This window comes from Mobula birostris, chromosome 23 (genome assembly GCF_030028105.1).
Source record: "Mobula birostris isolate sMobBir1 chromosome 23, sMobBir1.hap1, whole genome shotgun sequence".
NCBI lineage: Eukaryota > Metazoa > Chordata > Chondrichthyes > Myliobatiformes > Myliobatidae > Mobula > Mobula birostris.
Genome location: NC_092392.1, coordinates 56427637 through 56450457, shown reverse-complemented (window position 1 = coordinate 56450457; position 22821 = coordinate 56427637). Strand labels below are relative to the sequence as shown.

Genomic DNA, 22821 nt, shown 5'->3' with positions numbered 1-22821 from the left:
ACTCACGTTGTCATTATTTATTTCCTCTTTCACTATTTGCATATTTGTCTTTTGCTTACTGGTTGTTTGCCAATCCTTATTATTTATTGTGTTTCATAAATTCTATTGTATTTCTTTATTTGCCTGTAAATGCCTGCAAGAAAAAGAATCCCAAGGTAATGCATGGTGATATATGTACTTTGACAACAAATTTACTTTGACCAAGGAACAAAGCACAGTCACTGGAATTTAAACTGAATGCAGAGGTCACTGAAGTTTTGGAATGAACAGGGATGAAATTTGATTTCAATGGTCGTTTGGTGAAGCTACCTGTCAGTGACTGCCTTCTCGACACCACACTATCACTTGTTTACCTACAGATGGAGAACAATAAGCTACATCGTCGAACAACTGACCAACTGCAACAATTCTGCTTTCTACTCCGGACAGATTACCAATTGACTCCAGTCTTCAAATACCAGGTAAAATGTCACATGCTCAGTCACACAACACTTCAAACTGGTCCCAAACATGAATCTTTGTGCACCAAAGGGTTCCCTTCCCACCTCTCCCCTATCTAGTTCAGGTCCCACTTGCCTCCTTGGCTCAGAGTCCAATACTGGTGGCATCCTATGTTCCTGCTCATCTCCTTCCAATAGCTATCTTTAACCTTCACTTTCTAGGCTCCCACTTACCTCTTTTTCCCCTCCCTGTCTGTCTCCACCTGCCATTGTCACCCAACTCTACTGCCTCCCCTCCCCTACATGCCCATGATCTTTCACTCCTCCTCAGTTCATATATATGTTTCTCGAGCACGTTGAGTTTCCCCGCAGATTGACTGGAGAGCCAGGTATGTGTCATGCACCCATGCCTTGCCGAGTGGTGATGTGCTCCAAGTAGAGGGGACCCAGAGCACCACAGTTCAAGCCCCACTCTCGGGTCACAAAGATACCAGAGCAATACTGAGGGAGGGTTGTGCCCTCAGTGGGACCAATTTTCTCTCTCCCAGGTGACTGATCAGGCATAGAGTTTATTCAAAATAGATTAATTGATTTCTGAGCATTAAAAGAATTCTGGAATACGGAGGATAATGCAGGCAAATGGAGCAGAGGTAGAAGATCAGTTCTGGCAGAGGCTGGATGATCATCTCCCTCTCCTATCACTTTGGGATACGCAGGAACCATGAACATAAATATCGAATAGGAGTTCAATCGCTATAGTTTCATACAGTATGTATCACCCAGAGTTAAATTCTCTTAAAAGATTATAGAACAGCTTAGTCAAATCTTTCATGTTAAATGCACAAGTTTCTACTGTAAGTTCACTACTACTGTTGCTTACCAAGTAATGGTGTGCAGTCATGCGTGGTCACTGAACTATGGTTCCTCCCTTGCTGAATAAATGGCAGTGTGTGGCGAGGAGCTTTGGTCTGTCCTTCAGGTTGGGCAACTCCGTGCCTCTGCTCTCTGCAACAGCTTCCCGTCTGTCGGATGGAGAGATGGAGTTATTACACAAGACACTCACACACACTTCAGCAGCAACAAGCACCCCAGTCCTGCATCATAAAATGAAAGCATACAACTATCAGGAAAGACTGGATAGGCTGTAGGTACAAGACAAAGCAAAGAGGAGGTCTAACATTAGTTCAAGAGTCAGGAAGTTATGTTCAAGATTGCTTACGGTCATTCTTCAATATAGAAAATGAAATGATTGTTACTCCAGATCTGATGCAGCATAGAAAAGCACAATAAGCATAAAAAGAAAATGAATTTAAACATTAAAGCAATCCTATAAAACACAATGAATAACTGGTTGAACGTGGCTCAATATACATAAGATTAGCTTATATACATCGATAAAGTACATAAAGTAACACTAGGTGTTGGAGTATCTGTATATAAGGTGACTAAAGATTTTCTGTTCACGGGACTCGTGTTTCCTGGAAACACCAAAGGCCTTGAATGGAAAATCCTACAGAAACTAGTGAATACAGCCCAGCCCATCACCAGTAAAGCCCTCCCCACCATTGAGCACATCTATACAAAATGTTGTTGCAGGAAAGCAGCATCCACCGTCAGGGTCCCCGACAACCCAGGTCACACTCTCGTTGTTGCCATCGGGAAGGTGGTACAGGAGACTCACCACCTCAGGTTCAGGAACAGCTGATACACCTCAACAAGAGGCTCTTGAACCAAAGTGGATAACTTCACTGAACCTCACTTGCCCATCATTGAAATGTTCTCACAACCTACGGACTCACTTTCAAAGACTTCTCAACTCACATTCTTGTTGTTTATTCTGTATTTATTTATTATTTCTCTTTATTTGTACAGTTTGTTGTTTTTTTGCACACTGGTTGAACAGCCAAGTTGGCGTGGTCTATCATTGATTCTGTTATGGATTTATTGAGGATGTCTGCAAGAAAATGAATCTCAGAGTTGTATATGGTGACATATATGTACTTCGATAGTAAAATTACTTTGAACTTTGACAGGAAGAAGTAACAAAGTGACTTTTGGCAAGAGGGACTCTTCCAGATAGCAGCAGGGCACAGTAGGACAGCTTTATAAAACTCTAGTTATGCTATATCTGAACTACTGCATTCAATTCTAGTCACTCCCCTTATGGGAAGGAAAGTGGAGGCTTTGGAGAGGGTGCATAACTGATTTACCTGGATGTTGCTTTGATTAGAAAGTATGTGCTATAACATGAGGTTAAACAAACTTGATTTATTTTCTCTGGAGTACCTCTGCTGGCTTCAGTTGTTCCCCCTATATTAGCACAACCTGACTTGAGGAGGACGTCCCATAATCCTGCATTTCACACTTCACACCTCATTTGAATCCTCACTGCCCCCACTGTCCCACTGAGAAGATGTCCTGTTTTGTACAGCAACCAAGATATCACCTGTCCTCCTCAACCTTTTTCACAACTTAAAACTAGCTTGTTACTCTCCATTAGCTCTTCAAATGAAATCTGACTGTTTCTCCCTCCACACATGCTGCCACACCTGCTGAGTGTTGCCAGTATTTTTAGTTTTTAAAATCTCAGACTCCTAATGCCCGTTCTTGTTTTCTTACTTGAGTCATTACTAATTGCAGGTCAAGTTTGGACCTACAATTGCAGGTCCAAACTCCAAAATAGAAATAATTACATAAGCAAGAGCTGCAGAGGGAATTCCACAGATGAACTTTGGAGGAAGTTAGCTAAGCAAATAAGGGGGAAATGTAGGTGGTATTAATGAGGTTCAGTTAAGCTGAGTGAGAGAGTCTGGTAGAACATAAACTAGATGAGCCAATGTCTCTCTTTGAGATTGACCACATCAAATGTGCAGCTGTCTCTATGAAACAGGGAAATACCACATCTTGACCTTTTCTGGGGATGGCGTGGCAAAGGCAACTGCCACTGGAGGGAGGACACAGCATTTGCTTGTGTATACCAGACAACACAGAGGAGTCTGGCTGAACCAGTACTGTACTCCAATCATGCTCCGACACTCCATCCACCGAGGGGTGCCGATGGACTATGCACACCAGAATAATTTGGTGCAATGATGCAGCAAGCAAAGTAAACCTGGTCCACACAAGTGCTCGAGCTGCTTCACAAATGGAAACTCAGTCACTGGATCACTGTGAAAGTTCCGTAAGGGATAGGAGCTTCAATTGTAAGGCTTATTTTTGGGCTCCCTGTATGACATAGTGCTGCAATGCAGAATAGTTTGCTGATTAGCTAGAAGTTCTCACAACTGCCAGTATTTTGGACTAGCAGCTGCAAACTTGGATGCTAATTCTTAAAGAGACATTCTACAATACAAGCAACCTCTTGCAGCTACTGGGGCGAGTTGCTGCCTATAGAATGGACTTTGAGGCACGAGGAAGGAAGAGAGGACAACGCTGACAGACAGTAAGAGGGCCCTGGACAGGTTGGTGCAGATGGTGCCTACCGGAGGCACATTCTTTGTCCCGGTAGCCATAAAGATTCTCAAGTGTTTCACTGAGTTCTGGGCAGAAGTTTGCCAGGGGGGGAATTTGTAAGGACTAATACCATGAATGCCAGCATTATAACATCCAATCAGAGCCTTTTCCTGTGGCCTGAAGGACAAGTAAATGAAGCCTCCTCCCCATGCAGCTGTGGGTATCCTCTAATATTCAGTAGATTTAAATGAAATGACCTCCCGCCCCCCCCCCGCCCCCCACCACCCCACTTCCCTCTCATCCTTCTGAATTCTATTGAGCACAGGCCCAGAGCCATCAAATGCTCCTCACAGGTTAAGCCTTTCATTCCAGGGACCATTCTTGTGAACCTGCTCTGGATGTCTCCAATGAGAGGTGATTGAACAGTAGCCATTTACTCAATATTCCAAAGCAGGGAAGGGCTAATAACCAGCACGAGAGATGACAATAACCCAGAAACTTCCATGAAACTGGTTTGACAAGATTCCCCAGGCTTTGGCAGGGATGATGAAATGTCTGGGGGCGGTATCAGGGTCACATGCAACAAGAGGCCAAACCTTAGACTCAAACTTAGATCACGGTGCTGTGGTTACAGGATTGTTCACTGCATTCTGTACAACTCATAACCCACAATTTCTGTATCCACCATCACCTTGTTTTCTCCCCATGTGAGATTGATACTATTTCCAATTGAAGGATTAAAATGGGCAGCAGTGTGGAGCAGCTAGTCAAGTGCACCTTCATGCATCAAAGACCTGGGTTACAATCCTGACTTCAGGCACTTCCTGCATGTTATTTGCATCTTCTCCCTGCAACCAAGTAGGCTTCTATAGGCTGCTCCAGTTTCCTCCCACATTTTAAAGAATTGGTAGGTTAATGTTACACTGTAAATCGTGTCATCCTAGTGTGTACAAGTGGTAGAATCTGGTGGGGGGGGAAGGTGTGGAGTTAATGACAATGTGGAAGGAATGAGATTACTGCAAGATTAGAGTAAATGGGTGATTGATGGTCAGCAAGGATCTGATGGGCCGAAGGGTCTGTTTCTGTGCTGTAACTCTCTATGCCTGGTCTAGTGTGAAGTTTGAACAAAGGGCAGAGTTTTGAGGAGGAAAGTACAGGTGAGATGTCAGAGGTTTTTTTTTTAAAAAAAACACACACTGTGGTGGTTGTATGGAATAAGCTGCCTGGGGTGGTGGTAGATACAGATATGCACAGGACACTTGGGAGATTCTTAGTTAGGCACATGGATGACAGAAAAATGTAGGGCTATTTAGGAGAGAAGGATTACACTGATCTTAGAGGTTACAGGGTCACCACAACATTGTGGACTGAATGGCCTGTACTGTTTTGTAGTGTTCCATGTTCAGGTAACTCCTGTGGGATTTGAACCATCCACTAAATGGGGTATGTACATCAGAGCGTTGTTTTGGCATGTAACAAGTTACATTGAGCTACAATGGGGGGGGTGAATCACATTCATGAGTTGAGGGGTGAGGCAGAAGACAGGGAGTTTTATTCTTTGACTGTCTACGTGCATTGGTTGAAGAATAGAACAAGTGAGTGATGCAGTGGCAATCATAAGAGCGATTCAATGGCTGTGTAGTACCTGGCTTCCCCACATCTCCAGGAAGCAGTGATGGTGTTTGATACTGACACCAATACTGGGAAAACTATGGATAACCCTGCACTGTGGCAAATCCACAGTGTTGGGCATGTGGCCAAGTGGTTAAGGTGTTTGTCTAGTGATCTGAAGGTCGCTACTTCGAGCCTCAGCTGTGGCAGTGTCTGTGCGAGGAGTGGCATCCAATCTGCGCCTTGTAAGGCATGAAAATGCCTGACGCAGGCATCTCATGGTCTGAGTCGACGTTTCCTCCCTCGTGGCAAATCCCCAAATATTTAGTGTCCCACATAGAAGGATCTTCCATCTTCCACCTAAAAAGTATGTAAATCTTTCCAAAGCATAGGCTGAACAAAACTACAGGACCTCAGCTCCTTTCATATAATGGATTGTAGGGGGAAAAAAATCTGAAAATTAGGATGTGACAGCCTAGAAATGAGTGATGTTATTGGCCAACAGGATGAATGAACAACAAATACAAAATACAAACCACAAGGTGAAGAATTAGAACCAATGAAGTGGAGCGTGAAGCTACTTCAGAGAATGAGAGAGAATGAGAGAGAGAGAGAATGAGAGAGAGAGAGAGAGAGAATGAGAGAGAGAGAGAATGAGAGAGAGAGAGAGAGAGAATGAGAGAGAGAGAGAGAGAATGAGAGAGAGAGAGAGAGAAAGAGAGAGAGAGAGATAGATAGATAGAGAGAGAGATAGATAGATAGATAGAGATATGAGGAATTGTTAACTCCTTCCCCTGCACAGAAGTGCCAGGTCCACACAGTGCTCAGTACTGGACTCAGATTTCAGCTACACCTTAACCACCGGGGAAGGAAACGGCTTCCAATGAAAGTGCTCTCAGGCAATAAAAAGGAGCATGGGGTTGTGGTTTGCAGACAAGAAACTTGCCTGTTTCAAAGTTGGAGACGTTTGCCGGATGCAGCTGCTGCCAGCATTATCTGCTTGGAGAAATAAACAGTGCACATGCTGTTCATTTACCTATGCAAAAGTCTGCTGGCTCACTGCATCAGAGGCACCTGCACTGTTCCTGACCACGGGAGGGGGACGGAGGGCTCGGCAGAGTAACAGTGTAATAATATGGCATGGACTAGACGGGCCAAAGGGCCCTGCTGTACGACTATAACCAGACTTGTAACACCAAATTAGGCAAAGGAAAATTCAACTTAAAATTGAACCACTTACATCAGATACACTGAATGTGCACCGTGAGTAGTTCCAATGTCAAATCAGTTGCAATCAAGATAAGTGTACATTTCATTGTTAATAATCGTAAACAGGAGGCGTAGATTTAAGATGAGACGACGGAATTTCAAAGGGGATTTGAGGGGTAAATATATAGACACACACACACACACACACACACACACACACACACATGCACACACGCGCGCACACACAGTGTAGACGTGTTGGGCTGAAGGGTTTGTTCCTCCACTGTATGACTATGACATCCGCGTTTGAAGACATTATCATGATTTCCATCTTTAGGAGTGTTCAGACAGACTGAACAATGAACCGGCAACTGTCACAAAAAATGCCAACTCAGTCAGCACTTTTAAAGAGATAGTTCCACGAGAGGTAATAAAAAGATGGGGGGGGGGGTAGAAGAGAAATTTGGGGAAATTGGATTGAGGCAGAGTGGTGTGTTGGAAGGGAAACGGTGCAGTGGTGGTTCACAGGTCTCCAGATAGAGAACCACCCCTCCATGTCACCGGTGACACCAGGGCAATGGGGATCCCAAGTCTCTGTGGGTGGTGGTGGCATTGAAGCCACTGGTCAATGCCTTGTGACTTGCACACTGTACCCAGAATAGTTTAGGCCTGAGCTGGGTGGGTGCCTGGAGAGCAAGGTGGTTTTGAGTGCATTACAATGGCTGCAGCTGGGTGGAGGAGAGGGAAAGGGGAAGTAACTATAAAATATAAAGGCCATCTGCCACTTACTTATACAACTTTTGAGGGTCACAATCCATTTGAGAGTTGTAACTGAAAGTGACAGAACAACTTCCTGACCAAGTTTGCCTCACTAGTTAATGAGCACTGGGCACAGATTACATCATTACATCTACATAACATGCTGTCTCTAACTTCCAGTAATTTCTCCCCCATCTCTTTTCCATTCCATTTTCTGGCTCCCCTCTTACCCCTTTTCTCACCTGCCTATCACCTCCCTCTGGTCCTTCCCTTTCTCCCATGGCCTACTCTCCTCTCCAATTAGATTCCTCCTTCTTCAGTCCTTTTCCATCTATGACCTCCTAGCTTCTCACATCATCCCCCTCCTCAACTCACCCACCTTCCGCTTCACCTATCATCTGCCATCTTGTACTCCTTCCCCTCTCCAACCACCTTATTCAGTTTTTCTCCCCCTCGCTTTCCAGTCCAGCTGAAGGATTCTGGCTCAAGATGTCAACTGTTTATTCCCCTTCATAGATGCTGCTTGACTGCCAAGTTCCTCTAACGTTTTGCGTGTTTCACTTTAATAAAGTGCTTAGTTCCCATCTTGCAAGGGTCAGGAAGACATTACAGCAAATGGGCACAGACTTCAAAACATGCACAGACCATCCTTCATGGTTTATTCATAACACCGCAGGGCACGTTTTGTTTCCCTTGTCCGATTTCTAGGCAGAGTGTTAGTAAAAGCAGCAGTACCATGGTGCACTGGGTAGAGCCCGTCTCACATCTATTGTGACCCCTGTTCCCAGTGCAGTTGGTGTGGAGTTTGTACTTTCTCCTCTAGGTGCTCTAGTTTCATCCCACATCCCAAAAGACAGGCCGATAGGTTAGAGACACACAATACCACAGATGCTGGAATACGGAGCACCACAAAAGATGGGAGAAATGTTAACTGCCCTACTTCCCTCACAGGTGCTGCCGCACCCATTGAGTTCCTCCAGCATCTTGTTTTGTTGCCAGCAGGTTCAATGTCTATGGTGAATTGCCGCTAGCGTAAGCGAGGAGGATCAAAGCGATTTGAGTTGGCGAGACAGAACAGGCTACAAGAAACTATGGGAGGGAATGGGATTGAAAGATTTGTCTGAGAATGGGCCATGTTCAAAAATAGTTAGTACTCTTCAACCATTAGGCTCCTGAACTATTGTGGATAACTTCACTCGCGTCAACTCGGAATGGATTCCACAACTTACAGACTCACTTCCAAGGACTCGACAACATGTGCTCTCAGCAATATTTATTGATTATTGTATTTGCACATTGGTAGTTTATCAACCTGTATGTGTAACTTTCATGGATTCTATTGTATTTCCTTTTCTACTGAAGTATATGGTGACTTATATCCTGTAAGATGGCAGCGCATTTAGTCACAGCGGCTTCTATGGGGTCAACAAAAGGCGCTGCGCTCATATTTAAATGCATTTTTAATGATCATAAGATCCTGCTAAACATTAAGAACTTAAAGTACTGCAGGTCTACACCATCGGAGAGTTGATCGTTGGTGGAGAAAGTGAAGGAGATGTGCATTGTGCTGCTGCCTGAGTCGAAGGAGGCCTACAGCCAAATAGCAAGTGGCCGTCTTGGTTGCTTTTCTTGGGATTGCAAGATCTTTTCGGACGTTGTTAATGTGGAATGCCGTGAGCTCAATCCACTGCTTTACTGGCAGATGGCAAGGGAGCTGCATTGCCTTGGCTGTAGCGAGCACGAGGACTCAAGCCGTGGTGTCACCTGTTTACAGCTACCCGGGAGAGAGGCTTTGGAGCCGGTGCACTCCACGGGCGGGGGTGTGGTGTGGTGTCCAGGCTGGAGTCGGAGCTGCCCCCCCCCACCCCCATACCCCCAGTGTTTACTCAGCAGAAGAAAAGTTCTATTGTGGTTGACTGCAGATTCCTGCTGCATTGATGGCTTGAGTTTGGACTCCTATTGCATGGCTGTATCTTACTAATAGCTGTATGTGCTTGCTATCTTGTATGTGTTATGTGTGCTTTGTGCTGTGTGACTGTTGGTACTGTGCTTTGCATCTTGACCCTGGAGTATCACTGTCTAGTTTGGCTCTATTCATGAGTATTCATGTACAGTTCAATGACAAACTTGAATTGAATAGAATATGTCTCTTGCTAATAACTTTACTTTGAACACACATTTCTAACAACACAAGAAAGCAGAGAACACCAAAGTTGGTATCCATTTGTTTACACACTAGTTTTGCTCCCAACAACCCACAGCTGAAGGAGCTCAGAAGAATCCCATTGTTAACGGGAAAAGCCTTTAACAGGGCAACAAAAATTAATTACTGCCATCTCATCCAGTGTCTATAGAATGGAAAAACAATTATAATTACTTTCAAAATTAGGCTTAAAATACATAATTTTAAACAAGATGTCAGAGTATTTTTGTATTTTATATTTCAAAGTAAGCTTATTATCAAAGTATATGCATGTCACCATATACTACCTTGAGATCAAATTTCTTGCAGGCATTTACAGGAAAAATAAAGAAATACAATAGAATTATGAAAAACTGTAAATAACAGATTGACAAACATCCAAAATAAGACAAATTTTGCAAATAATAAAAAGGGTAAATAATACTGAGTTGTAGGGTTCTTGGAAGTGAGTCTACAAGGGTTATAGGTCTGGACCTAGGGTTGACATTTTTGATTGGAGAAAGGCAAACTTTAAGGAGATGCAAAAGGATTTAGGAGGAGTCGATTGGGACAATTTGTTTTATGGGAATGATGTAATAGAGAAATGGAGGTCATTTAAAGGTGAAATTTTGAGGGTACAGAATCTTTATGTTCCTGTTGGGTTGAAAGGAAAGGTTAAAATAATAATATATTAATAGCAAAAGGATAGTGAGGGATAAAATTGGTCCCTTAAAGAATCAGAGTGCACGGCTATGTGTGGAGCCAAAAGAGATGAGGGAGATTTCTTTTCTTCAGTATTCACTAAGGAGAAGGATATTGAATTGTGTAAGGTAAGGGAAACAGATAGGGAAGTTATAGAAACTATGATGATTAAAGAAGAACAAGTACTGGCGCTTTTAAGGAATATAAAATTGGATAAGTCTCCGGGTCCTGACAGGATATTCCCTAGGACCTTGAGGGAAGTTAGTGTGGAAATAGCAGGGGCTCTGACAGAAACATTTCAAATGTCATTAGAAACAGGGATGGTGCCGGAGGATTGGTGTATTGCTCATGTTGTTCCATTGTTTAAAAAGGGTTCTAAGAGTAAACCTAGCAATTATCGGCCTGTGAGTTTGACATCAGTGATGGGTAAATTGATGGAAAGTATTCTTAGAGATGGTATATATAAGTATCTGGATAGACAGGGCCTGATTAGGAATAGTCAACATGGGCTTGTATGTGGAAAGTCATGTTTGACAAATCTTATTGAATTTTTTGAAGAGGTTACTAGGAAAGTTGACGAGGGTAAAGTGGTGGATGTTGTCTATATGGGCTTCAGTAAGGCTTTTGACAAGGTTCCACATGGAAGGTTAGTTAGGAAGGTTCAATCATTAGGTATTAATATTGAAGTAGTAAAATGGATTCAGCAGTGGCTGGATGGGAGATGCTGGAGAGTATTGGTGGATAACTGTTTGTCAGATTGGAGGTCGGTGACTAGTGGTGTGCCTCAGGGATCTGTACTGGGTCTAATGCTGTCGTATACATTAATGATCTGGTTGATGGGGTGGTAAATTGGATTAGTAAGTATGCAGATGATACTAGGATAGGTGGAGTTGTGGATAATGAAGTAGGTTTTCAAAGCTTGCAGAGATTTAGGCCAGTTAGAAGAGTGGGCTGAAAGATGGCAGAGGGAGTTTAATACTGATAAATTTGAGGTGCTACATTTTGGTAGGACTAATCAAAATAGGACATACATTGTAAATGGTAGGGCATTGAAGAATGCAGTAGAACAGAGGGATCATGGAATAATGGTGCCTAGTTCCCTGAAGGTGGAACCTCATGTGGATAGGGTGGTGAAGAAAGCTTTTGGTATGCTGGCCTTTATAAATCAGAGCATTGAGTATAGGAGTTGGGAGGTAATGTTAATATTGTACAAGGCATTGGTAAGGCCAAATTTGGAATATTGTGTACAGTTCTGGTCACTGGATTATAGGAAAGATGTCAACAAAATAGAGAGAGTACAGAGAAGACTTACTAGAATGTTGCCTGGGTTTCATCTCCTAAGTTACAGAGAAAGGTTGAACAAGTTGGGTCTTTATTCTTTGGAGCGTAGAAGGTTGAGGAGGGACTTGATACAAGTATTTAAAATTATGAGGGGGATAGATAGAGTTGACGTGGATAGGCTTTTTCCATTGAGAGTGGGGGAGATTCAAACAAGTGGACATGAGTTGACAGTCAAAGGGCAAACATTTAGGGGTAACATGAGGGGGAACTTCTTTACTCAGAGAGTGGTAGCTATGTGGAACGAGCTTCCAGCAGAAGTGGTTGAGGCAGGTTCGATATTGTCATTTAAAGTTAACTTGGATAGCTATATGGACAGAAAAGGAATGGAGGGTTATGGGCTGAGTGCAGGTCAGTGGGACTAGGTGAGAGTAAGAGTTCGGCATGGACTAGAAGGGCCGAGATGGCCTGTTTCTGTGCTGTAATTGTTATATGGTTATAAGGGTTGTGGAGTTAATTCAGTATTGAGGTGAGTCAGGTTTTCCATGATGGTTCAGGAGCTGGATGGATAAATATCTCAACCTTTAACAAGAATCTGAATCTTTTAAATGTTTATTCAGCAAATCCAAAGTTGCAATTTGATATTTGCAATTTCATTTACATTTTGACAGTATCCTTACGACTTAAGCAAACAAGTAGTTACCTGGAACTCAAATCCACGCAGTTCTTGCTGAGAATGCCTCTTTTGTGTTGATTGAAGTATTGCTGTCAGGAAAAGTTAGGCAAATTAGGCATTGAAATATTACTCAAGGATCAGAGTTCCTCAGAACTATCATATTTCAAATTATGCACAGCTTTTTCGGTTAAGGCACAGTAGATTCATTTACGGGGTGGGGGGGGGAGAGTTATAATAAAAAAAATCAAACCCTCACATCCGTCGATATTGAAGTATAATTAAAGTTTTCAGGATAGCCAGTTTTTCCGCCAATCATCTTGTTTTGTAGGTACTTGCATTGAATGCATATGCAACTTCTTTAAAAAAAAAATCGGTTAAGCTAACTTTCAGTTATTTAGCAGTGTGAAGGAAAATGCACCTGTTTTTCTGCCACCACCACCCCACTAATTTGATACTCTAAACACCATTGCAGTTGAATCATTTCATTGTTCCTCTTCTAGCCAGCCATAATATACAAGTCACAGAAAACATCTGCATACAACTTTCACAAGAAATAAACCCAAAAGAAGCTCCCGCATTGCAAGTTTACACTGTCCTCTCCAGCATGTTCAGGAATTACTATTCCATACAGCATTTCAACATAGCTGCCTTGGTACAAGCCAGTAATTGTGCAGGTATTGTTATTCACTCAATTGTTGTTAATGGTTTCTCTTTGTACGATTGCCATATGAGAAGAGAACAAAGATAATGATTAACTTTATTTGCCGCACGTGCATTGAAACAGTGAAATGCACTGTGTTAAATCAAAATAGTGAGGATTGTACTGGGCAGCCCACAAGTGTTGCCACGCTTCCAGCGTGCCAGCAATTCTCTAACCTTAACGGTATGTCTTTGGAATGTGGGAGAAAACTGCAGGGCCCAGTGGTAACCCAGGTGGTCACAGGGTAGGGTTGCCAACTGTCTCGTATATTGGACTAAATTGGCTTGTCCCATACAGACCGCCCTTGCCCTGTATTTTCCCCGCCAAGGTAAAGTGTTCCTACGAGACCTTTCGTGCTGAAATGGTGTAAAGTGAAGCAGCAATTACCATTAATTTATATGGGAAAAATTTTTGAGCATTCCCAAACCCAAAAAATAACCTACCAAATCATACCAAATAACACATAAAAACCTAAAATAACACTAACATATTATATAGTAAAAGCAGGAATGATATGATAAATTCACAGCCGATATAAAGTAGAAATAATGTATGTACAGTGTAGTTGGGAAGATTAAACCAAAACTGATTTGTAGGAAAAAAAAATCGGCACGTACGCGCATGCGCACGTCATGCATGCTCACACAGGTGCCCGCGCAAGGCTTCATGGTCATGGTAGTCTTTCTTGGGGTAAACACAAGTGTCCCGTATTTGACTGCTACTTTTGTCCCTTATTTGGGAGTGAGAAAGTTGGCAACCCTATCACAGGGAAAACACAAACTCCTCATTTCGGTGGGGATTGAACCCTGATTTTCATTTTATTTATTGAGATACAGCATTGAACAGGCCCTTTGAGCCACACCACCCAGCAATTTCTAATTTAACCCTAGCTTAATCACAGGTCAATTCGCAATGACCAATTAACCTACCGATCGGTAGCTCTTTGGACTGTGGGAGGAAACCAGAGCACCTGGAGGAAGCACATATGGTCACGGGGAGGAGGTACAAAGATTTTGCAGGCAGCGCTGGAACTGAACCTGGGTCGCCTGCGTTGTGCGAACTGCTACGCTACCGTGCCGCCCCAATCTTACAGCTGGTCTTGTAATAGCCTTACTCTTACTGTTCCATCCCAGTACAGCACATCGTAAAGAATGAGATGACCGAGGTTAGAAGTTTATGTCATCTTTCCCTCACTGAATTTACGAATAGTTAATAACACTGGTGACACCAATCAAAATGGTGCAGTTATGCTAACAGAAACAGCTGCACCTTGGCAGCAGTTATATAGTTTTATCTAATCACCAAAAGCCATATCAAGTGGTTGGATAGACTGTACAGATCAGGTAATTCACACTTGATATCTTAATTTAAGGTCCATGTTAATGAGGTTGAAGGAGGGAAAGGTTAAATTGATCTTAGAGCAGGTTATAAGTTGACATAACATTGTGGGCCAAAGGGCCTGTACTGTGCTGGGGTAGTGGTAGAGAGGGTGGACAAAGCCACAGGAAGTCGCATACTCAGCCTGCTCCACCACGGGCTCCAGAATGGTACCAGCGATATTAAACCTGATTCTGATTTGGTTCTATGTTCTAATCTTTCTGGGATGAAAGGGTCGATATGTTCTATGTTTGGCCTGATAAAGTACCTCACTGCTGCTACAAAAAGCCAATTTTCATCACATTTGTACCTTATGTATGCCTATGACAACAACAAACCAGAACAGGATCAATTATGTTATGCTCACAGACTGGTATTTAGATTAGAGTTCTGTCCCCAGGCCTGTTACAGTACCAGAGAAGAGAAACAAAAAAAAAAAATCCATTAACTACAGGAAAGACAACAGAGCAGTTTGAGAACAGGCAAAACCCAAGGGGGAAGGTACATTCACACCAGGATAAGATCACAACAAAAAAAAATACATCAAGTCTGCAGAATAGGTTTACCAAGTATGTTTTTACCAAGTGGTATGACCTTTGTCTTGCTTCAATGTATTCAAGTTTCTCAGAAAAGGCACTGAAGAACCTGTTCTTTTTGGAGTGGAATAAATAATTGGGTTGGTAGAGATGAACAAGATGAAAAGAAGCATAGATCATGTGGACAGCTGAAGACTTTTTCCCAGGGTCAAAATGGCTAATGCGAAGAGAAATAATTGAAAAGTGATTGGGGAAATTACAGGGGGATGTCGCACTCAAGTTTTTTTTTTGAAAACACCGAGGCGTGGTGGGTGTGTGGAACACTCTGCTGGGGTGGTGGTAGAGGAAAATACATTAGGGACACTTACGAAACTAGGCACATGGATGATAGGAAAATGGGGGAGCTATGTAGGAGGGAAGTGTTAGATTGATCACAGGACGAGTTAAAAGATTGGCACAATACTGTGGGCCAAAGGGCCTATACTGTGCTGTAATGTTCTATGTGCTAGTTTATCACCACCTCCTGCAGGAATGAATTTGTTCTCCAGACCTACCCCTTCATGTGCTGTTGGACTTCAAATGGGTGCAAGCTCAGACATTTAACAGGAAGTCAGCTTTGCTAGTCTAAAAGAATTGGATGGTGCCTAAATATTAAACTGAAATGTCCACATGAATGCAACTGTCAGGCTGGCTGGCACATGTTTTCCCCCTCCTTTAAAGTGAGTTCACTGATTACACAATGACCCATGCAGTGGATGTAATGCAGACAGCAGTATGGACCCAAACATATTTTCCGCATTTCAGTTAGTTGGGAGTGCCAACTAAACAAACTGCCGCAATCGCTATGGTCAGCAATAATCTCTAAGCAGAATTCATTACCTTGGTCACGGAACACTTAAATAGGCATGACTGTTTCCGTTTATTCTTGAACCCCTCCAAATTATGCTATGTTTACAAAGGCGGCTTCCTTCTGTAGCTGGGGGTGCAGAGACCGTGTCAGAGTAAATGCCAGCTGAAGAGGGGTCACTGGCTCATGCTGGAACACCTCAAGGTTAAGAGTTAAACAGCCAAAGCATTTCAAGACGTCTGCCTTGAACATGAATAGCTTTGTGAGTGACTTTCCAGCACTATCAAATAAAAGTTATTTTGACTCAAGTTAATCCCAGTTGTGAACATTTCTGCACAGCAATGATCATGAAATTTGATTGGAGTCTTCCAAGAACTGGTATCCTAATTTTTAATTTTAAACAAAAAAAATTGCAGGAATAAACATTCAAAGCCTTTCCATACACGGTGAATGCTTTCCATACTGTTCTGTTACAAAGAGGTGAGCTACTGTCTCTTTCTTTCCCACTATGGACATCCCTCTGGCAGCAGGCTGTAGGAGTGATGCTCCAGGCGTGGAGGAAGGATCTGACTGGGAGGGTCCCTCTCAGCACCAGTCAGGCAAAGAATTGGTGGCTGTCGGTGACGTTCTGCCAGATGGTCTGGGCTGTCTGCTCTGGGAACTACTACACTGTGTCCATCGAGACCTTCTCCTGCAGTGCCATCAGAACGTTCTGTGCTGACCACTGCCTGATTCACTTGTCAAATGTGTTGGCCCAGAAGAACCTTTCCATGAAGGACAGGTAACACAGCAACATGTAAATGACCAGGACGTTGCACAGCAACAGAGCCAGACCTGTCCTTCACAACACTGCGGCAGATAGAACCTCAGCACACAGCGGTGCTCAGTACCCATGCATTTCAGTTCCACGCACGCAAAGGTGGTCATCAGGGTGAGGAGGCAATAATGGGTACAGTTTTGCCCCCATTTTCCAGGGACTTGTGCATTGTGACTTGTCTGACCTGCTCCATCTTGGATCCCCAGATGAATCTGAAGAGAGCTCAGGTGGTTCCCAAACTGGAGAAGTGGAGATGGGCCATGCCTGTGCTGTACAGCAGCCCTGAGAGTACCTGACACCTGATGACCACGTTCTTCCCAGTTACCCCACAGTCCCAATTTCTGTTTTACCTTCCCAGTCCACTCCAGCCAATTTTTTTTTTTTTGCATGCCTTGGCCCCTCTGAATCAGATCCCCAGAATCATCACGTAATCAGATCCGATGTCGAAGGAGGCACTGGATTGGCTGGGCCAGTTGCCGAAGAGCATGGCCGCACTCTTCGTGCGGTTAACCCTGGCCCCTGATGCCAACACAAAATGGTCACAGATGCTGATCAATCTGGAAACTGACCCTGGATCTGAGTAGAAGAAGGTGATGTTGTCCAAGGGGTTTTCACTTGGGTCCCTCCACAGCCTGGAAGCATCAGCCCTCTTGCACTCTCATCCTTCCCGATGGCTTTATTTTATGGGCTGAGTGCAGGTCGGTGGGACAAGGTGAGAGTAAGAGTTTGGCATGGACTAGAAGGGCCGAGATGGCCTGTTTCCGTGCTGTAATTGTTATATGGTTAAAAGGTTCTATGCAGAACACAAACAAGACAGGGAAGAGTGGGAAACTTTGCCTGACTCCAGACCAAATGAGGAAGCTCTCGGTTCCCCACCCATTGATTTGGACTGCACTACAGATGTTTGTGCAGAGTACTGGATCCAATTCCTTATCCCTCCCCGCCCCGGACCCCCGAAGGCCCATCATCCATCATGCATATATGCGATATCCTGTCAAAGGCTTTCTCCTGGTTTAAGCTGACCAGGCAGGCATCCAACCCTGTCCAGCATGTAGGTGATGCTGTCCCTCAGTATCACAAAGCTATCGAAGAGCTTCCTGCCACCCTCAGCTTTACCTTCACTTGGTGCTTGCTTGTACAGATCCCGAACCGAACTTTAATGTCCACACTGTTTCCTGCGCTCTCAACATAACGAGCAAAGGTGAGGACGTCCACAATGGGCACATTTGTGTTGAACAAATGCAGTGATAACATGCTCCTTCTGGGTGGGGGTGGTGAAAAGTGGCCGTGCCTTTAGCCGTGATGGTGGTGCCTTGTTCCCCTTCTTTCGAAAATTCTGCCGGAACCTCTGCCACCCCAGCACATACTTGAAGGTTACGTCAATAAAGCCATTGAAGTCTTGGGTGCATTAGATGTCCTTCGCCTTAATGTTGCAGCATTTGAACAGAATCTTCCAGATAAAGTGGTCCATGTTGAAGGGGTTTCCTTCACTGCCACTCTGGCAGTTTTTCTGATCCCAGGTCCTCTAGTAGATGCGGCCATTCTAGCTGGGCATCAGTTGCTGGAGAGAGGTATTAGATTGGTTTCCCAATCAGTATGAATATCCGCCCCTTTGTCAGCAAGTTAAGCTATTGCCTTTTGATCATGACGAGCCTGCCAAGATACTAAACTTGATCTTAGGGAACCTGATGGGATTACTACATGAGATAATGACTTTCCCTGAGACTAGACCATATTAGCCATAGGGTGGTCTCTCATTTGACACTCAAGAGACAGGCTTGTAGTGCAAGCCTGGAAAGCTAAATACAAAATATCTGGCCACCCCAAAAGCTTGCTCCAGAGGTAAACCGACCCAAGACACCTCCAACTTTGCGACTTACACTCAATTCTACACTGTCAGTCGTGATCCCTTCCCAACTAAAAGCAAACCTCTCACTCCAGGCTTCATGAATTCATAGTCCTTTTACATTCATTCCCCAAACACAGATGATGGGCTGAGTCACACAGCATACAAGCAGACTCTTCCCCAAACTAGTCCACGCCAATGAAGATGCCCATCCAATTTCATCCTATTGGCTCACATTTGGCCCATTACTTTCTAAACCATTCCTATCCATGTACCTGCCCAACCACTTCCTCTGGCAGTTCATTCCACATACGGACCACCCTCGGTGTAAAAACAAAATCTTGCCTTCAAGTTCCTATTAATCTTTTCCCTTCTCACCTTAAACATACATCCTTTAATTTCTGAGTTCCCCAACCCAAGGGAAAAAGATCTAGTGCACTTACGCTATCTATGCCTCTAGCGATTTTACACACCTCCAAAAGATCATTCCACAAACACCTGCCTGTCCAATCTCTCCCTATAACTCAGTCCCTCACTAGTCGTCTGGTTTGAAAACACTTGAATTTCCTCCTGTTCTGATGCTCCTTAAGCCTATCTGTTTGACTGCAGAACCTTAGGGATTTCAGCCCATTCAACCTGGCAGTCACATTTCAACCTCATTTACCATACAGGTATATGGGATGTTAATACATGTCTACTTAAAAAAAAAACCCAGTCTCAATCATGAAGCGTTTAATTCACCTAGAGCCACAACAGGTTTTGGGGAGAATACTCCAGGTTTCCAATAACTTTGTGTAAATGTCTTTGACTTCAGTCCCCAAGGCATATCCTCTTTAACCCTTACTAATTTTCATATATGCACCACAGAAAGCATCGTAACCAGATACATTATGGCTTGGTTCAGCCACTGCTTTGACAAAAAGAAACTAAAGAGAGTTGTGGACACAGCGTAGGCCTCCCCTCCGTAGACTCTGCTTCAATGAAGCAGCAGTATAACCAAAGACCCCAGTCACTCTGGGCGTTCTCACTTCTTCCCTCACCCATCAGACAGAAGATACAAAAGCCTTGATGCATGTACCACCAGGCTCAAGGACAGCTTCTGTCCTGCTGATAAGACTATTGAAAGCTCCCCAGTACGATAAGACGGATTCTTGATCTGATTCTAACTCATCACAGCCTTGCACATATTATGTACCTAAACAGCATTTTCTCTGTAACTGTTAGACATTAACATGCATTGTCACTTTTTCCCTTGTAATGGACTGTTGTAATGAAATAATCTGAATGTGTGGCATGCAAAAACAAGCTTTTCCTTGTACCTCGGTACACATAATAATATCACAGGAGTTCAAAATTGGAGTTTGGGGTCCCATCAATGGCTAGTTCAGGGGTTGATACCAAAAATCGGAACCCAAAGATTGGTTGATAGTCTGGAAGTCGAGGCCCAGCAGGCGAAGTCTGGAGGCTTGTCCTAAAGCTGGAGCATGAGAGCAGATGGGAGGGAGGGAGGGAGGAAAGGAGCTTGTGTTGCTGTTTTGTTGTTTGTTGTGTTCTGTGGTTGCTTTGCCAAGTATTGTGGGCATGTTATGTTGGTGCAGAAACATGTAGTGACACTTGCAGGCTGGATCCAACAAAACCGGGTGTGTTAGTTTTTCATGCAAATGATGAATTTCACTACATTTTAATGTAATGTACATGTGGTGGGAGGTGGGAGGACATCGCAAGCAATCGCTCTCGCTGGAGGCTAGAACAATGCATAAGTCTAAAAAGAGAAGAGAAGCTGAGGCTTGCTGAAGAAAAGCGCACTCATCGGAAAAACAGCACCAAGACAACACTGGAGGACAGCGCCTTCAAAAGCAGTCGCTGCAGCCGAGACTGTCACTCCCGTGTGGGAATCTACAGTCACAACAGACACTGCTCTACCAATACAGACTGAAGCAAGACTTTCCAGGTGCAGATCCATGGTCTCGCGAGACTAACGGATGCCACAACAACAGTATATGTGACACACCAATCTGAATCCAATACATCAATATACATCTGATTACCAGTCAATCACTGACTGACTTTCGGTCATTCTCCCTTCCAACAGACAATAATAGACAATAGGTGCAGGAGTAGGCCATTCGGCCCTTTGAGCCAGCACCGCCATTCACTGTGATCATGGCTGATCATCCACAATCAGTATCCGGTTCCTGCCTTATCCCCATAATCTTTGATTCCGCTATCTTTAAGAGCTCTATCCTTCTCTTTCTTGAAAGCATCCAGAGACTTGGCCTCCACAGCCTTCTGGGGCAGAGCATTCCATATATCCACCACTCTCTGGGTGAAAAGTTTTTCCTCAACTCTGTTCTAAATGGCCTACCCCTTATTCTTAAACTGTGACCTCTGGCTCTGGACTCACCCATCAGCGGGAACATGCTTCCTGCCTCCAGCATGTTCAATCCTTTAATAATTTTATATATTTCAATAAGATCCCCTCTCAGCCTTCTAAATTCCAGAGTATACAAGCCCATTCGCTCCAATCTTTCAACATATGACAGTCCCGCCATCCTGGGAATTAACCTTGTGAACCTACGCTGCACTCCCTCAATAGCAAGAATGTCCTTCCTCAAATTTGGAGACCAAAACTGCGCACAGTACCCCAGGTGTGGTCTCACCAGGGCCCTGTACAGCTGCAGAAGGACCTCTTTACTCTTATACTCAATTCCTCTTGTTATGAAGGCCAGCATGCCATTAGCTTTCTTCACTGTCTGCTGTACTTGCATGCTTGCTTTCAGTGACTGATGTACAAGAACACCTAGATCTCGCTGTGCTTCCCCTTTTCCTAACTTGACTCCATTTAGATAATAACCTGCCTTCCCGTTCTTACCACCAAAGTGGATAACCTCACAGTTATCCACATTAAACTGCATCTGCCACGCATCTGCCCACTCACCCAGCCTGTCCAAGTCACCCTGCATTCTCATAACATCCTCCTCACATTTCACACTGCCACCCAGCTTTGTGTCATCGGCAAATTTGCTAATGTTACTTTTAATTCCCTCATCTAAATCATTAATATATTTTGTAAACAGCTGCGGTCCCAGCATTGAACCCTGCGGTACCCTACTGGTCACGGCCTGCCATTCCGAAAGGGACCCGTTAATCGCTACTCTTTGCTTTCTGTCAGCCAGCCAATTTTCAATCCATGTCAGTGCTCTGCCCCCAATACCATGTGCCCTAGTTTTGCCCACTAATCTCCTATGTGGGACTTTATCAAAGGCTTCCTGAAAGTCCAGGTACAGTACATCCACTGGCTCTCCCTTGTCCATTTTCATAGTTAAATCCTCAAAAAATTCCAGAAGATTAGTCAAGCACGATTTCCCCTTCGTAAATCCATGCTGACTCGGACCAATCCTGTTTCCGCTATCCAGATGTGTCGTAATTTCATCTTTTATAATTGACTCCAGCATCTTTCCCACCACCGCGTCAGGCTAACCGGTCTATAGTTCCCTGTTTTCTCTCTTCCTCCCTTCTTGAAGAGAGGGACAACATTAGCCACCCTCCAATCCACAGGAACTGATCCTGAATCTACAGAACACTGGAAAATGATTACCAATGCGTCCACGATTTCTAAAGCCACCTCCTTAAGTACCCTGGGATGCAGACCATCAGGTCCCGGGGACTTATCAGCCTTCAGACCCAACAGCCTATCCAACACCATTTCCTGCCTAATATAAATTTCCTTCAATTCATCCATTACCCGAGGTCCTTTGGCCACTATTACATCTGGGAGATTGTTTGTGTCTTCCCTAGTGAAGACAGATCCAAAGTACCTGTTCAACTCGTCTGCCATTTCCTTGTTCCCCAATATAAATTCACCCGCTTCTGTCTCCAAGGCCCAACTTTGGTCTTAACTATTTTTTTTGTTTTCACATACCTAAAGAAGCTTTTTCTATCCTCCTTTATATTCTTGGCTAGTTTACCTTCGTACCTTATTTTTTCTCCCCATATTGCCTTTTTAGTTACCTTCTGTTGCTCTTTAAAAGTTTCCCAATCCTCCGGCTTCCCACTCGTCTTGGCTATGTTATACTTCTTTTATTTTTATACTGTCCATTACTTCCCTTGTCAGCCACGGCCTCCCCTTACTCCCCTTAGGATCTTTCTTCCTCTTTGGAATGAACTGATCCTGCACCTTCCGCATTATTCCCAGAAACACTTGCCATTGCTGTTCCACTGTCATCCCTGCTAGGGTATTGTTCCATTGAACTTTGGCCAGCTCCTCCCTCATAGCACCATAGTTCCCTTTGTTCAACTGTAATACTGACACTTCCGAGTTTCCCTTCTCCCTCTCAAATTGTAGATTAAAACTTTTCATATTATGGTCACAACCTCCTAATGGCTCC

The 22821-nt window shown here is 43.8% G+C and overlaps 1 protein-coding gene across 1 annotated transcript in view; it reads right to left on the bottom strand.

Annotated features, from left to right (window-relative positions):
• Positions 1-22821, bottom strand: part of lrmp (lymphoid-restricted membrane protein) — a 227776-nt gene that overhangs the window by 68972 nt on the left and 135983 nt on the right. The window contains exons 18-19 of the mRNA XM_072241407.1: positions 12338-12399; positions 1321-1462 (exon numbers count right to left, since the gene is read on the bottom strand). Of these exons, the coding sequence (XP_072097508.1) occupies positions 1321-1462; positions 12338-12399 (204 nt within the window). The remainder of the gene's footprint in view (positions 1-1320; positions 1463-12337; positions 12400-22821) is intronic.